The 18917-nt window shown below is 33.5% G+C and overlaps 1 protein-coding gene across 7 annotated transcripts in view; it reads right to left on the minus strand.

Annotated features, from left to right (window-relative positions):
• LOC132750564 (oxysterol-binding protein-related protein 8-like) overlaps nucleotides 1-18877 on the minus strand; it is a 93775-nt gene extending 74898 nt beyond the window's left edge. For 2 of the 7 annotated variants that reach the window (XM_060740557.1, XM_060740556.1), the window contains exons 1-2: nucleotides 18805-18877; nucleotides 11967-12080 (exon numbers count right to left, since the gene is read on the minus strand). In XM_060740557.1, coding sequence (XP_060596540.1) covers nucleotides 11967-12080; nucleotides 18805-18871 — 181 coding nt within the window. In that variant the 5' untranslated portion in view covers nucleotides 18872-18877. Of the gene's footprint in view, nucleotides 1-3464; nucleotides 3566-7839; nucleotides 7884-11966; nucleotides 12081-16871; nucleotides 17041-18804 lie in introns of those variants that run through there. The other 5 variants (XM_060740560.1, XM_060740561.1, XM_060740563.1 and 2 more) reach the window with 5 other exon arrangements.
• Nucleotides 18878-18917: the final 40 nt, after the last annotated feature.

The following is an 18917-nucleotide window of genomic DNA, read 5'->3' on the forward strand; positions in this document are numbered from 1 at the left end:
ACATATACCACTTTTTTTCTTGAATTAAATTCAAATGTGAATTTGACAAGATAAACAGCTCATTTTTTACCATTATCTGGCAGTCAGCATATTTGTTTACATAGATTAAAACATTTCTCTAACTATCAAATTTCTAATTTGTAATATTAGCATCAATGAGTTATTATTTTTCTGATATCTTTTAAACATATATCTTATGCAACATAACTTCCTTGACCATTATAAATGAGGTGCTTAATTATAATCTTAAACTTTTAACTTATGATAAACAAATGCTAGGTACCTTTATCTGTAAGATATCTTAATTATTGTACATAAATAGAAGCTTGATAGTTGATACATGGAAAATAAAATTTAATGTCTTCTTAATAACTTCTTCCAAACCTAAATGCAAGGGTTACTGTATATATATAGATGTCATTAACAAAAATTATCTTTCTATGACAAGTCGAAAAGGAAAGCTTATTAGTTACCTTGACCTAATGACCAAAAACCCGATGCAACTAAGTATTAGCAATATAAACACAATAACTCAGACATCAGACAATAAATGAAAGTGCTTTATATCATGAGAAACCATAAGAGGAAGTGATAGGACAATAGAAAGAAAGACAGACCAGCCACTTATAATTATGCTCTGCCGAAAAAAAAAAATTCTTAATCGTAAAAAAGTCCAAACAGAATTTTGTTCATGTGTCTGTTCATCAATATCTTAAGCTTCAAATTAATATTTACAAATAAACTTCAATTTTACTACTGAATCAATTCAAAGATATGACTTATTTTCACACAAACAATATTAATCAAATATACTACTGAAAGAATGCCGATCGTTTTCTTTCACGAAAACACGCGAAATCCTATACACTTGTATTTACTCCAAACAAGACTCTGGATACAAAAATCCAATCAAGAGAGAGAAACAAAGAAATTATAAAACTATGGAATAATGAGGGCTTTTAAAACATACTGGTATACAATATAGCAATATTGACTTCACTGAGAACCAAAAAGGATTGTCTACCAATAATTGCATTTTCTCTCTCTCTTTCGCGCGGCATCGCCTTCAATACTGGCACTCGTCATATAATCGTAATTGTCATCTCGGCACATTTTACCATTCATGGAGTTTAAAGCAAATAATTAAAACCTAATTAATAACAAGAACACCACATGTGGTGTAAGCGCTCATCTTTTTAGGTCAACCACTATCAATACCTAATTTTGACACAAAAAAATCTCAGTTAAGAAGGGGGTATAACACAAAAAATATAGCTTTCAAAATATATAGCCCTAGAGTATCTTACAACTGCATCTTGCCATGATACTGCGAATTCACTTATATTCGTGGGTATGAAATTTCGTGGTTTTATCAAAACGGGCATTTTCGTGGGTTCTTATATTCGTGGATTTTTATTTTCTTGTAAAAAAATTTAGTAACCTTATGCAAAGTAATCTTTAACTTAATCGCCTACAGCATGTACATATCTTTACGTGTCACACAACGCTTGTCAATAAATTTAATCCTTGCCTCTGGGCATAACTCTAATATAGCACACTTACTGCCGATAACTGGCTGCAATTAACACATTTATAAATGTGACATGATATGCACCTCCATTAGACACACTGCCCCTGTAATTCGCCGATGTAAACATCGCATAATTTATACGACACCTTACACGTTTTAACCAGTTTACACCCTGAATTGGTTCTGGGACATAAGATAAGATATCTTATGTCCCAGATTGGTCTTACCATATTTGACAGTAACTACACGCAACGTCACAGCGACTGTGTAAATTTACATGCATATAAATTAATCTAAGTAAATAACACAAGTATGTGTGGATCTAGAAATAGTTGGTGGAGACTTTGATGTTTACGTAATAGCATTCGCACAAATACAGATTAAAATTCATTTAAACTGGATCATTTAAAAACGACAAACGAATGTACAATTCATCTGTTTTAGCAATTGTATATTTTTTATAGTTTTGCGTACATACATTAATTTCAAAGACTTTTCTTTAATTATTAAGAGCAAACTGACATTTTTTATAAGCGCTAATTATAGGATTGCCTGGGTTCCCATATTTACTCGATTATGTCAAGTATTCTAACAACGATCAGGTGTGTATATGCGACCGACATTTGTGACAGTTAATTGAGGACATATAATCAGGTACGTATGTTAATATACGTACCTGATATAATCGAGGTTTCTTTCAAGTTTCTTAAATATTGCAAACGGATTTAATCTGTCACTAACCTGGTTATCTGTACTGTATGTATATACATCCATTTCACGAAAATCGGCTGGAAAAGAACCGACGCATGTTTGTAATATATAGAACAGAGACAGGGTAAGAAGTATTTGTTGGGATAAAATTTCGTCGGATCTTAAATTCGTGGATTGACCTACCCACGAAAAGCACGAAAATTCGTGCCCCACGAATAATAATGATTTTACAGTAAGCAAGTATTCCAAGGTTTTTGCAGATGTAACCTTTTAAAATGTTTGAATAAAAGGCTGCATTAATGTTTAGTCATTTTAACCATCTGAAAGATGAGTAACAAAACAATAAACTGAAATGAGAATCTTTAAGGTTGTCCAGCACAGCAAAAATGGGGAACAAAAGTTGAAACTGTAAATTGATAGCAATGTCATTATGCATGTTACTGGCCTTAACCTATGACCCTTACACATTGGCTGAAGGCACCATAATTGCTACAGCATTTAAAATCATATTCTTTATCTCCTGTGACTGATCTGAGAGTATCATCACTTGTGTGAACTTGTACTCTTCATTCTTTCACTCTGATCTTTCACATAACTGAGAATATTTTTTGCATCTGACAAAAAATAAGTACCATTCAGGTCATTTAAATTTCATATGTTGTCTTTACCTTAGTCCTTACTATAGTGTTACCAAGGTTCCGTGAAATCAGGGTGGTCGTCAGAATATGCTGATGACAGCTTTAATTTGCACAGAGGATTAAGGGGCTGTGTCAAGCTTATTTGCCACCCCATGATTGAACCCTAGTGAGGGACCACGGCGTGAAGCCCTCCAAAGCTCTAAAAGCTTTTACTGATTTATAAAGAAAGGGCTTAACTTCATTTTCCTGACATTTTTGTCATTTTTTGTATAACAATTTAAAGGACTTCCAACAGCATGGTTCGCAAATGTTCTTTAAATTGGAAGGCACTTTTCATTCTATCTTTATTGGCACTTTTAATTCTAAGTGTTTAAAATATCCAGATAACTATAAAATCAAGCAAGAGCAGTTAAAACTTGTATAAATTTATATATAGCACAACCATCTTGCACACTATACAGTGCACCCTATACAAACCGCAAAAACAGTCCCAGAGTTTGTTTAAATCAGCACATTTTGCCAAGCTGCAGAAAATTGGCAGCCTTGTAAAATGTATATAGCCTGCAAAAATCACTGTTACTTACCTTGTGGATAAAAGACATCATCATCCTCACTCTCCATCGAGGTATAACTCTCTATACGTGACATTTTCTATTCAAGTCAGTTATTATACAGACTGTCTCTTTTCCTGCTTTGGATACTTTGAAGTGTTAAACTTATAATCTGACTACAGAATATATTTGATAGACATATAAATGATGATGCTGGCTGTCTTATAAATACACACAATGTCTCATCAGTGTAGTGTCAAAAAAACTGTGATAATTATACAAATGAGCTGTGTCATGACAAAACCAACGTAATGCGTTTGCGACCAGCACCAGACCAGCCTGCGCATCAGCGCAGTTTGATCAGGATCCATGCTGTTCGCTAGCAGTTTCTTTATTTGTTATAGGGTCTATAAGCGAACAGTATGGATCCTGATCAGACTGCGCGGTCTGGATCCATGCTGGTCGCAAACCCATTATGTTGGTTTTGTCATGACACGGCTCAAATGAAGATGATTCATGGAAGATAACTCTGGTGATGTCTTTGCCTGCTTATGAATAACTGTGCCTTCTGTTTTAATTAGTGTCAAGTAAATTGGTATACAAACATTATTTACAGTTCTGGTAGTGCTAAGGTGGAACTTAAGGGAAAACTGACTGCAGGAAATATGGAAATTATGACAGGGTTGGTAATGGTGGAACTTATGGGAAAACACTAAATGATTTTGTGATCACACAGAAGGATAGACAGACAAATTTGTAGGTGAAATGAATGAAGATGATGTTGATGGATGGGAAAAACATAACAGTACAATGGATATATCTAATCAGGACAGGGATTTTTTAGTGATTGTTTTAAAGCAATTTAATTCATTCCAAATACAATATAATTCTACTCTAAGATGATCACTGTAAAAAAAGAATGCTTTGTCAGTAAGAGTAGCTGCTAACATAGTTATAAAGGGGGGGTTGAGAAAATGTTAAAAAGGTTTGAAGAAAATTTTGAAAAATAAGAAAAAGGGATTTAAAATAGAAATCTTTTTGTTCCCCAAAACCGGTTAAGTGCCAATGTTCTGTATACACCCTAGACTTGCATTATGGTTCTATAAAACTGTATAATGAAAACTGTATAATGAATCCACATGATGCTTAGAAAAATCTATAAAGTAAAGTTCAAATATTCAAAGCAGGAAAGTATTATAATGCTCACTTCTACAAAATTTATTACTTGAACCAATAATTATATATATATTCTAAAATAATAGCAATAAAAAGTTAATATCTATGTAAACCTAGACAGACAAATATTAAAGAATGCACAGTATCTCCACAAAACAATTCTTTTTCACTGTTTCAGAAATAAACTATTAAATATATCCAAAATCCAAACTTGAAAGGAAATATCAACAGTGGCATATAGAAATGTGCAAATAAAGCATTACAGTGGTATTTGCATTAAACTCTTCAAAGACTACAAATAATACATGTAAAACTTTTAAACCAGTTTATCAGCAGATCGTTAAATATTTCAGATATTTCAGAACTGCCATGTAATTAAACTTGTAAACTTGTTGAATCAAAGGAATTCATAAAATTTGTTTACCAATATAGTAATAAATATGGGTCACATCATAATATGGAATAGAACCGATTGTCTAAAATCAATAAAAAATCAGATATAAATAGACGTCAAAAATCAATAAAAAATCATGTATAAATAGACATGTTAATAAAGCTTTATAAGTTAATGGATGTTAAATTTTATGGAGCAAATTTTTATGGATGTTTTTAGTGATATGATGTTACCGTAGGTTACTGTTAAAAACTGTTTATTGAAGCAAGGCTATGAAAATGTTATTGAATTAATTATTAATTTGGTAAGTTCATTAACAAAAATATAACATAGCTTTTCGCAAGTACAAATGTCCCTCAAGCTCAAATTCTAACATATTTACAAGGGCTTCAGCAGCTTGTTTGGGTTGGTACTTTAGAAGGCATATAACATTTTTTCATTTATTTTTTCTTTATTTTACAAAGTATATCATTCATATCAGAATTATATTGATTCTTGTTTTTATGCTAAGCATTCTGTTTTCAGCATATCTAAAATGCAAAACCTAATACAGGTACCATATGTGATTCTAATATAATTGACAGACTCAGACTGCTACAAAATTTTGTAAAACATAAATATTTTTGTTTTGTTTTTTGTTTGGCAATAAAATTTTTTGGGTAGCAGTTGATTTTTGTGAATAATGAAAGGAGAAACAAACAACATTTTATTCTAGGCCCTAAGCATATATATTTATTCAAGCTCTAATATGATGGGAGTTTCTGAGTACTTACTGGAACCAGTGCACACCTGAACCCACTTCCTAAATTTGAAGTACAGACACTTCACCACTAAAGTTGTCTCTCACTTTTAACTCTTAGTCTGTTTAGGTGCAACTGATTCTACCCTGCTGCAACCAGTGCAAACCAAGATCTGCAGCCATCTGATCATGGTCTGCACTGTTTATATTATTCAGTCAAATTTCATATTTAGAAATTTCCTCTTAGTTCTGGTAATGTCTAAGGTCTGGTTTTGTCCAGATTATTGCTGCACTGGTTGCATGGGTAGAAAAATTGCTGCCAATAGGCTATGATCTTTTTTGGTGGTATGAAAGCTGCATATACACTTTCGTACAATACATTGGTACTGTAACCTTCTCACTCACAGTACTATAGATTTGCCAGCAAGACAAGTTTACTGGCCATTACTGGAATATATAAATATTTTTTATATTCTTCATTTTCCTCCTTATTTTAATGGCACATTTTGTAGTATTTCTAATTTCAGAGTGGAATAAAAATCATTTTATCTTAATAAACTTTAATCATTGTCTTCCAAGAAAGTATAATATAGGTTTGATTGATCTTACATAGTTACATTTGAAGTAAACAATAAGCACATAATTTTATAGAGGACCCTGTAATTCTTGGAAATTTCCCTGGCAAATAATACACTGTATTCCTTTAATTAAGTTTCTGACAGGAGAAGTTTATAGAAACATTAAAACTTGAATTACTGCATATATCATGGCGAACATCTATTTTTCCTACAAATAAATATTATTATCAGCATTGGTAAATAACCTTAAAGCTGTTGCCAAGGTATCAATTGCTTGTTATCTGTTTAAATAATATGCTTTTTATTTGTAATTAAAAGATAATCTCCGTACGTAAAAATCAATAGAATGCCATATAGCATAGATTATGCTGAGAAAGGTACATGAAATAGTTTCCATCATAGAATACAAAAATTTGTATTGTATGTAAGTAATATCACAACAGTTATCACTACAAGAGACTTTTTCATGTTTCATTTTTGCTTTCTTGTCTAATTATCCCATATTTTTTAATGACCTGCACATCTTTAATGTCATGGTGGATTTGTGCCATTTAACCTTATTATTCTGCCACATTAAAATCATAACCTAATGTGCCATTTTACCTTTTTACTCTGCTACATTTGAAAAAGTGAAGGCTTATTTGTGCCATCTTACCTTTTTCCCCTGCCACAATTGCGCAAATAAGCCATCATAGTAAAAAGGATGTGGTCAACATATTAATGTCTGAGTACATAAGGATAGCTATGCATATACATGTATCTAAGGTAAGGTTTTAGGCATTGTGTATGATGGGAACCAGCCTTATTCTGCAGCCAGTAAAAGCTTCAGTTGATTCCCTGCTCTGTATACTCCTGATTAAAGTGTAACTAATCAAAAGCAAAGTCAAGTAATATTGGCCTTAGGACTCGTACATTTAGCTTTTTAAGCTCTGAAACTTAAAATGTCAGAATAGAATTAAGTCAAGAGCTGCTAATGTGATTATAATGCCTCCCCTATTCCACAATCAAGCTATAAAAAAAGAATTTGTGTGGCTGCATGGCCAAGTGGCTAATGTGTCAGACTAGTAATCTATGGATTGCTAGCTGGGTGGGTTCAAACCTTTTCAGGGGCAAGCCGTTGCTTCCTTGAGCAAGAACCTTAACACATATAGCTCAGTACTGGTTGGTTCTAGGAACGGATTTGAGAGTTTGTCTATAAGCTTACAACTTCTTACACAATCAAACTAAAATCAATTCTGTGTAAACTAAAAATAGAATTTTTGAATTACAAAGAAAAACAACAACTTCAATTATGCCTTCATTCTAGACTTCCATCATTGATGAATTAAGCAACCAATCAACTGCTTTCTTTTAATTTATGCTTAAGTATATACTGTGCTGCAATCGCATAAAACATATACATGTATAAGCCGGGATCAAGTGTTATGCATATATATTCGGTACCAGTCTGCTTGTTCTATAACTGAGTAAATATGATTTCTATATACATGTATTATAGCAAGGTGTATTAAATCCACTTACTTTTTCTCTTGAACTTTTTCATTTCACTGTTCAAAGAAAAGAAGCTGTTGGAGAAAAAGGTAATTTAAAACAAATCCATAGAAAATAGCATCTGCTTTATAACATCATTATTCTTTGTATGATACTCGTATTTGAAAACTAGCAAATTTACAGAACCATAAAAAAACAACAATAACAACAATGTTTTAGCAATCTTTTAACCAGTTGAATTTATCATTTAGTGTGATAAATCTCAGCTAACTCATTAGGTGGCCTCATTCAATCTACCTTATCTGATCATAATTAAAGGCACACGTCCATATTAAGCGACTTTCATCTCCAATACCAGATTTTCAACCATGATAGGAATTAAAGTCATTGACCATTTTTCCCGAAGAATAAATGATATTTTGTATTTGACCTGACCTACTGTATTAAGTTGGCAAATTGTAAATTACATTTTCAGCAAGTAGAATATTCTTATATGATTGTTAAACTCAACTTGTACACAATCATGACTGATGTAATTGCAAGAAAACTATACAAAACATAAAAGTGGGATATATTTTATATCATTTAATACAATTTTTTTAGGACAGTAATTGCACCAAATTTTTTATTTCAATTTATAAGCAAAGGATTTGGCCAGACCTTTAACAAATTCTAAAATAAATTTTAACATGCCCTCTTTGTTAAATCCAAATTATATAAGATCTTAAATTTCCTCAGCAGTGCCACAATTATGATATACATGTACAGTCAAACCTGTGTAAGAGACACCAGGCAGACCACTTTCCAGCTACTTTTAGTAAAACTGGTTGTCATACACTTTTACCTAGGTTTTTCTTAATGGGACAATCCAAACTTAATTAAACTTTATTCATGCAAGTATCAGAGCAGTAATCTTTATGGTAACTGCATTTACGGGATGCTTACATTCATCCCAGGAATCCTCAAGATGCAAACAACAATAACAACAAAAACAACAACATCATTTAATTCCTTATTCAAAGATTTTTCTTTCTGATCAATCAAATTTAGACTAACTTACAAAAGCACTAATCATGTTTATTTTGAATAATGGGTATCACTGCAGGGGATAACGGACAAAAGCCCCCCCCCCCCCCCCCCCGGACGAAAGCCCCCCCCCCCCCATCTAAAAATGACAAGGTGGACAAAAGCCCCCCCATGAAATTTACACATAGGACAACCCCCCCCCCCATCAAAAATACAGGTAGGACAAAAGCCCCCCCCCCCCCACCCCCAGTCCATGAAACATTGTCATTGAGAATCTCGTCAGTTTAATTCCAGAACTTGATGTATTGAGACAAGTCAAATGCAATTATTTTAAAAGATAATTTACATTAAGATTTAAATTTAAAGGTACAAAAGTTCTAATTTGATTTATTGTGTAATTCGTATATAATTCATTGATGATATGAATGTTTTTATGTTTATTATATATTGTACAGTACAAATGTAAATGAATATTTTCAGAGAATCATTTATAAATGCTTATCAAGGAAATAAAAGTGGAAGGCGCATACTTGTCTAGATTATTACACTGGGCATGTGATAAAAGATAGTTATCAGTCTGGTCTATAAACCTAAGGGGGCTTCTGTTTGCTGTACTTGGGGGGGGGGGGCTTTTGTCCTACCTGTATTTTTGAGGGGGGGCTTTTGTCCTATGTGTAAATTTCATGGGGGGCTTTTGTCCACCTTGTCATTTTTAGAAGGGGGGGGCTTTCGTCCGGGGGGGCTTTTGTCCTACACTCTCACTGCAGACTTAATTAATTAATCAGCATTAGCTCAAAGATGTACTTAATTTAAGTCTTAACATTTCTAACAGAAATGAATACCAAGATATCACACTATCTTTTTCTCCTAGGAAGTTTCTTTTTTGTTCTTGATAAGTTTCTTACTTAGCTGGTTTTATTACATGAATCAATACAACATGTCAACGAAAAAAAACATTACTTTGAATAATTTTATACGAAAACCTCTTTTCCCCCTCTTTTTCTCTTAACTATAATTGTTTAAGTCATCAATACCCTTTTCATTACAAAAAAAGGCATTCAACTTTTATGTTATAAATAATCTGGGAAGAAACCTTTAAAACTATTGTGTTGCACGTAGAACAAGCTTATAGAATTACCCTAAATTGCTTGTAACAGCTGTTAAAGGAAAAATATCATGTCAACATCTAAATGAATGTGACAAAACAAGACCTGATGGTATTAAATGTCATTTGAAGGGTAGATAACTCTTGATAACGATCAAAATTGCATGTTTCTATTTTCTCTGAAATCTTTAAGAATCAAAATTACTTGAAACGAGTATTTTTTCCCTGAAATTAGATTGTTATGATTTATTGGTAACATATGTCATGGATATCATTGGAAGTTGATACCTGGTCTTATCAATTATCTGTAATCCCTAATTTTTTTCATGCAATTTTTAACGCATCAACGATCAAATAAATCAATCAAAATCATTATTGTAAATTTCAGAGGATCTAAATATAATGTCTCCACTCTATTACAATGCACATACTGGTCAGAGAGATAACTCCGACGCATAGATAACCCCGACACTTGATAAGTATAATTGTTATAGCTTTGTTTTTCAACAAACAAGCACATGATCACCTAATAGTATAGGAACAGGACAGAATGTGATGCTTTATTATAATTTGGTAAACTTTTTAATGTTTTTCAAATAACCTAAACTTTTTGTAGGCAAAAACTGCTTCAAAACGTTCTTTTACTAAAATTACAATAAGGTAGTTAGAAATGTATTGACCACAGGCCACTGACTTGGGAAAGATTGTTAAAAAATTGTTTAAATATTTACAAAAAATAGATAAACCATATAAAGATGTAAAGATAAATTATTGATGCTGATTTTCCAGTCTTTTTTTACTTAAAAATTTAAGTGTCGACTTTATCTACTGTTGTGGGGTAAAAAAGACTATGTTTGTATACCTCATTTAAGCCCTTAAAGAAGTACCAGATTCCATTTCCATACATAATTTTTGTAGTGTAATGTAAAGTCTTTGAACTGAACTTTGTTTAGGTGGTTCAATATTTAAAATATACTGGAAGATAATTAAAATATTGCAAAAAATATGTGATTTAGTGTCGGAGTTATCTCTCCAACCAGTATACAAATTTAAACAATGCTGTTTTTTTAGTGTGCCTGATACATCATCAGCACTGTAATTGCCAGAAAATGATCAGTAAAATTGAAAAGGCTAAAATGCTGTATTTCTAAAACTTTGCGAGATCTGTCCGAAGTTTACATTGTTTTCAATCAACTAAATAAATCTTTTCCTATTAAAGAAAACTTGTAGGAAAAAGGTTTATCAAATTTGGAAATTTCATGGTCATGCAAAGCAAAATGGGATATTAAATAGTAAACAATATAAAATTTCCAGTATACTGATGTATTAAAATTTTGGTTCAGGGGAATTAACTTATTGTTAAATCTGGAAAAAAACTTTTTTTGAGCACTCTCCCCTGTATATTTTTCTTAGAAACGGCAAAACTGAAAATGTTGGAAGTCTCGGTTTCATTATAAGTTGGTTTATGTATAGAAGTGGTACATATCTTTAAGTTTTATAACAGTTCTTTGATCTTGCATACTAAATAAATATATATTACAAATGAAAATTACTGTGTCTACCCCAAACAACATTACAGCAGTGTTTCAACTTTCTTTTTGGGACTCAAGCACAGACTGAAGGACAAAACTATATGCACCCTCCCTGCTCAAAGACAATGCACATGGAAATAGTCATTCTTTGTGGACAGACATACAACAGGCCCTTTGCTAGCAATAACAGCCTTTTCGGGGCTACTTCCTTTTCATATTATCTCAGGTTACTGTACATTAGTTACCATCTAATTCCTTTGTCTTATTCCGCGGAAATTGCATGGAGGTTAATTATCACAACTTAATGCTTCAAAATTAACCCTTAAAGGGCATGAATTGTGACATGTCTGGGGTCCATACTCGGCAGTAAAAGCTACTTTTGTGCCTTGGACCCACATTGCATTGAATACATACAGACATACTACTAGTAAAATTATCCACTCTTCTCCATTGTAATGTAGATGTTAATATGTGATCTATAATTTAATACTTACATAACTGTCTACCTGATATACCATTGGTACTTGTGTTGAATACTTCAGAGTGGCTGCCAGAACGTGGCATTGTCAGTGCATCAAAGCTAGTCTCTATCTCCTCCACATAAATCTCTGTAATAATCACAAAGCTTTGTAAGTTATAATTATAAAATGAATAAATGAATTAATATAATGCCCTTACATTCTACATTCAAATTACAATTCAAAGATTGATTCAACAACATTATTGTATCCTATATATGAAATACATGTATGCGAAGACGTCATGATTCCAAAGCATACAAATTTAATTCACCTCAGTGCAATAACTGATTAACTGCTATTTAATTTAGAAGCACTTTTCATGTTATTGCCCTAAGGTGACAAGTCATGTAGGAATAAAAACAAGAGGGCCATGATGGCCCTAGATCGCTCACCTGACTTATCAAACTCATCCAAACAATTACCTAGACAAGCATTCTGACCAAGTCTCATGACAGGTGAGTCAAAAATGTGACCACTACAGTGTTAACAAGGATTATCCATATTTGAGCAGTGCCACCTAGTTTTTTACCCAGGTGACACATATTCAAACTTGACCTAGAAATCATCAAAGCAAACTTTCAGAACAATTTCCAGGATACTTGGATCAAAACAGTAGCAACTAGAGTGTTAACAAGATTTTTCTATTTTTAGCTCCGGTGACCTAGTTTCACATGCGATTTAGAACTCATCCAAGCAATTACCTAGACAAGCATCCTGACCAAGTTTGATGATAATTGAGTCGAAAATGTGACCACTAGAATGTTAACAAGGTTTTTCCATATTTGGGCGGTGTGACCTAGTTTTTCATCCAAGATGACCCATGTTCGAACTTGACTCAGAAATCATCAAAACAAACTTTCAGACCAATTAACAGAATATTTGGATCACAATAGTAGCCACTAGAGTATTAACAAGATTTTTCTATTTTTAGCTCCTGTGACCTAGTTTTTCATCGGAGATACCCATGTTCGATTTATTCCCAGCAATGACCTAGACAAGTTTCCTGACCAAGTTTGATGACAATTGAGTCAAAATTGTGACCACTAGAGTGTTAACAAGGTTTTTCTATTTTTAAGCTCCTGTGACCTAGTTTTTCATCCAAGATGACCCAAGTTCGAACTCATCCGAGCTATCACCTAGACAAGCACTTTGATGATGATTGATGCAAAAATGTGACCGCTAGAGTGTTAACAAGGTTTTTCTATTTTTAGCTCCGGTGACCTTCTTTTTCATCCGAGATGACCCATGTTCGAACTCATCCGAGCTATCACCTAGACAAACATCCTGATCAAGTCTGATGATGATTGAGGCAAAATTGTGACCTCTAGAGTGTTAACATGGTTTTTCTATTTTTAGCTCCGGTGACCTAGTTTTTCATCCGAGATGACCCATGTTCGAACTCATTTGAGCTATCAACTAGATAAGCATCCTGACCAAGTTTGATGATGATTGATGCAAAAATGTGACCGCTAGAGTGTTAACAATGTTTTTCTATTTTTAGCTCCGGTGACCTAGTTTTTCATCCGAGATGACCCATGTTCGAACTCATTTGAGCTATCACCTAGATAAGCATCCTGACCAAGTTTGATGATGATTGATGCAAAAATGTGACCGCTAGAGTGTTAACAAGGTTTTTCTATTTTTAGCTCCGGTGACCTACTTTTTCATCCGAGATGACCCATGTTCGAACTCATCCGAGCTATCACCTAGACAAGCATCTTGACCAAGTTTGATGATGATTGATGCAAAAATGTGACCGCTAGAGTGTTAACAAGGTTTTTCTATTTTTAGCTCCGGTGACCTACTTTTTCATCCGAGATGACCCATGTTCGAACTCATCTGAGCTATCACCTAGACAAACATCCTGACCAAGTTTGATGATGATTGAGGCAAAAATGTGACCTCTAGAGTGTTAACAAGGTTTTTCTATTTTTAGCTCTTGTGACCTAGTTTCTCATCCGAGATGACCCATGTTCGAAATCATCCGAGCTATCAACTCGATAAGCATCCTGACCAAGTTTGATGATGATTGAGGCAAAAATGCGACCGCTAGAGTGTTAAAAAAGTATATTAATTTTATCAGCTTGTATTTACTACAGTAGTAGTAGTAGAATTAGTTCTAGCATAAGGACAAAAAAACACTGACAAATATTCAGAGCACTTGACTTTATCAGAGCCAGAGCTTACTATAAAAGAACCCCATTCTATTAGGGTTAAACAATGCTGTTGAAGCTGTATATGTGTTATTTCATTATTGCTAGTGGGCACTCTTGCTACATTTACTGAAGGAAAGAACTCAGTTGCTAAAGATCTGTACAAATATTTCAACTCATATAAAGTTGCCCTTGTGATTGCACCCTCATATTAGATGTTCATAGAGAATACAAACAGCTTAGCTGTCAACTGCAGAAACAAAAACAAAACTGTTATTTAGTGAAGTAAACCAATCAATTCAGGGAACATTAGCTAAGTTGGAGAGCATGGACTCTGCTGATGATAAAGCACTAACTGAAATGAAACAAAGAAATATATTTTGGAAGTGGAGAGGCACACTAGTTGAGTGCGGAAAAATGAGCTACAACGAAAATATGGATAATGATTTTGAGTCTCTTAGGCTTGTATAAAAAAAAATGGAAAAAAAGTAATAAGCAAAGATTATGCAAAGTTTTAGAGCCAAACAAGTAATGAGTTTGTCGAAGCTCTTTCTCAGCTAGGAGCATTTTATTGTTAAGTCAAGACAGTGAAGGTTGTTGAGGAAAATTTAACTAATGATATAGAAGAACATGCTATAAATTGACCTAAATTGATTGATTCTGCTCAACTAGATAAAGAATGGCCTAGGTTACTTTGTATGATTAAGGGTGCACACTTAATCTACTGCATACATTGTACCTCTGTATAAGAATAATATTACTACGTAAGGATGTTCTTCCTAATTTTGCTATTTTGGCCAACATTGCATTATGCATGCAATTTACAAGTGTTGACTGTGAGCGTAGTTGAGTGTCAGCATAGTTCTAGTGCCAAAAATCATTTGAAAAACAAGTAAAGAGCTTATTTACAAAGTGAGAAACTTTACATTTTGTTGACAATAAGCATGATTGGTTTAGACTCGGAGATTTTAACTTGAACCCAGCAATAAAAGAAAGAAAGAAAAGTAATTTTTCAGACTACAGACCTAGACCTAGGAATCAAAAGCTCTGTAAGGAATGAGTTTGCCTAAAAGAGGTGAAATTAAAAAATAAGACAGTTTGAAATTAAAACACAAGAAAAATGACCTTTAAATAACAGCATGTATGATAAATGTTCAAAAATGTACAATTGATGTTGAAGTAAACTCAAAACAGAAAGTACAAGTTGGTAAGTTGTTTATATTAAATTTAGAAACATTGGAAATATTTTGATGCGTGGATATTACCCATTACCCTCTGAAAGCTGATCTGACGCTCTGTAGAATAAGTAATATTTTGTGGCAGGACAAAATTTTATACATGTACCTCTGAAAATTATTTTTGGTCCCTGAAAACTCATAAATTTTTAAGAGCTGCTAATCCATATTGATTATTCAAATTTCCATATAAATTGCTGTATGAATTCATAATTGAATTATGTACACTTCTCGCAAATGGTAATCATGACAATAATTTTGAACATTTTTACATTTTACATGATCAGTCAGTTGTTATGGTATCGTAACAATTTGCCACAATAACGATTCACCACATAACAATTTGCATTCACCACAGATGTTAAAAGTAGAAAGTTAATATATGTCTGGCTTGTTAAAATTAAAGGTGTGACAATTGTTTTATAAATATGTGCGTTTTATTAAGTTAACCTCATGGTGGTGAACTATTTTTTGCGGCAATCTGTTATTTCATTGTGGTGAATCCAGTGTCTATTCTAGGACGCGCGATTCACGCTAGTATTTCACAGATCGCGCACAATTCAAAATCATGTGCGTGAAAATCGCGCATCTATAAAAAAAGTTAATAAAACCGTAAAACTTCCATCCCGCATTATATTTGGTTGTTTTGTTTACATTTACACTGAAAACCGAAGGGAGGTAACTGTAAGCTAATTATAATAATTTAGTACCGTATGGTACTGGTTACGTGAGTTGACGGAAATTAACGGAATGTTCCGTATCGACCGGAACTAGTGTGCTAGGTCTGACAGTTGGGCGCCATTTTAGTGTAGTAAATAATCAAGAAAAATGAGGCAATTCCTAGCTTGGCTACGATCTAGACGTGAAAGATAGTTCGATTATTTGTATTGCCAATCCCTTTATAATCAATCGCGGCAGTTCTGTAATAATTTGTTTTCGTTTGAAAATTAAGGGGGGACAACTTCTGCTGCCTTAAATAAATATTATCGTTTTAATTATTTCATCGGTTGAACCCCTCAGTGTAAACTTAATGCAGACGATTTAACATTGGCAGTTTATATTGGCACCCTTTGATTTTGAAAATCGCCCCCTTTTTTGAAATAGAGGGGGGAAAATCACCCCTATTTTTCAAATCCTAGAATAGACACTGTGAATCGTTGTGTGGTGAATAATTATGATGGTGAATCATTATTGTGGCAAATTGTAACTTATTCATGGTAACCATGGCTAATGTGGGGTTCAATATCCAGATTACTAGCCTGGGAAAAGAGCAGTGTTATTACATTTCAAGGGTCCCTCAACTGACAGGCAAATTAGCGTAAACTTCTAACCATCATATTTTATTCGTAAAATTATGAAGGGCTCTGCATCAATGAGACGGCTTAAAATAATGAGTAAGAGGCGTATCATGCGTATGGATGTCCTATCAATTACCCCACCCGCCCATTTTAAACAAAATTATGTAAATGCAACTGGGTTAAATGAACAACCTTAGCCAATTATTGATACAATCCAAAACATTAAAGTATTTCCAACCCACTGAACTCGTTGCCAAACGCAAAAAACGCTACAAGAAAACAAATAAGTTAATTTATTTACATCGAATTTGATCACACGATAAACCGGAAGTTGAAAATGAATGCTCTGTGACATCTGGCGGGAAAATCAAGGGGGGATAAGAGGATTAATACAAGGGAAGCAATTCATATATCACTGAAATAATCATCGTATCGGTGATTCCCCTTTCATGCTTCAAGTCGGTCATTGTCGATATACACGCCTTTTAACGCCTTTTTACCCCCCCCCCCTTTTTGTTGTCTCTAATGGTGAAAAAAGTGCCCCTTCTGTTTGGGATTTGAAGGGGGGCGGAGTCCCCCTCATCGCCAGTAACAAGAGGCTATATAAATGACCCCAGATTGATCATAAGGTAACGTGTAACCAACGCTGAAAAGCATTTGACTCTATCTCAATCCATTGAGAAGTTGCAGCACTTTCAAATCAATTTTGATGGAAAAAATCAACGCAAAATAGTGATTTTTGGCAATTTTGAGATGTCCCCTCGTTGCCATGGTAAGAGAAAATTTAAGCCTGAGCATGTTGTTTCAATGGTCCAGTCAACATTTGTGCCAAGTTTGATTAGTGTTGAAGCAGTTTTTATAGTATTATAGCAATTTGAACTTGTAACGGGAGACTTTTCAATGAAAACATCCATTTCCACAAAATGCTCATGAAGTAATGGGTTAAACTGCGACAATTTTACTTAAGTTCAGATATGCGATTTAAATGTTGAGTTAACTGATTCGTACTGTAGTGCTTTGAGTTTTGAATTTCGAATAGATGAAAAAAGTGACTTCACATCTAAGTTTTAGAATTTCATCAATGAAAAATTTATTTAATTCCCAAACATTTTTCGCATACAGGTATGGCTCATCAGTACAGTATGTCTATTTTATATACATGTACATTTAATATACTAGTATTGTAGTATTCATAAACACAGCCAGACACTTAAAGAACCTGTGCGCCTATATCAGAGACATACAGACAAATTTATACATATTGTATTCAGTAAAAATAATTTAAACCTACTTGGTATCAATTATGAATTCGTGCCTTTTTGATAAAATCACTTCGAGTTTATTAATCAACATTACGGGTAATCCCAAGTCATTTCCCATTAAAAATCGATTAATAAACGCATGGATATAGTAGAATTTCAGTTACTCGTTTACGAAGTAATTCGTCAGTTCTATAAATATATACAGGTCATACTATAGAACGCATTGTGCCTTTTATTGTTAATAAAAAAATATTGCGGAATATATTTAAAGGGAATAAAAATAAACTTACGTCACCATTGCATGTTTGCGTTTGTGCCAAATATTAGTTTATTGCAAAATGATCACATATGGGTTAGATATCATTTTATTTGAGTCCAGAAAAGAGATCAGACCACAATACAGAATTATTTTCTCTACAGTACTTATAGCCACAAAAGCTAGTGCTCATTTGCTGAGTAGATTTGATTATTTACGTTGACTTACCTTTGAGCAGATTTTGGAATTTTTTTTTTTTGGGGGGGGGGGGGGGGCTGTTTCTTTCTTTCTTTCTTTCTTTCTTTCTTTCTTTCTTTCTTTCTTTCTTTCTTTCTTTCTTTCTTTCTTTCTTTCATGTATCAGCGACTACAAATAGCGCACTTGTGAAAAACTCGATGGGCAACTAAGAATCCGAAGCTGGGCAACTGATCACATTGACTTGGGGGTTAAACCCTATCCCCGGGGTTAATAACCCACCCCTGTAAACTGTCAATATTTGTTAAGCATTTTAACACAAATGGGACACTTGCCAATCTGATCCTTCATATTATCGGTCATTGTTTATTTACAGAAACTAAAGATATAATTCAATCAATATCAAACTTACTTGGTGTTCGACATTTCTCAATCCGCAGCGATTCTTCCGAATTTGATCTCCGACAAGCTATCTCCATGGCAACCTGAAAAGTGTGTCATTTAGCTGAAAACATTGTAAAGTAA

The sequence above is a fragment of the Ruditapes philippinarum genome, unplaced genomic scaffold (assembly GCF_026571515.1).
Source record: "Ruditapes philippinarum isolate M1 unplaced genomic scaffold, ASM2657151v2 ctg6999_1_1_1_1, whole genome shotgun sequence".
NCBI classification, from domain to species: Eukaryota; Metazoa; Mollusca; class Bivalvia; order Venerida; family Veneridae; genus Ruditapes; species Ruditapes philippinarum.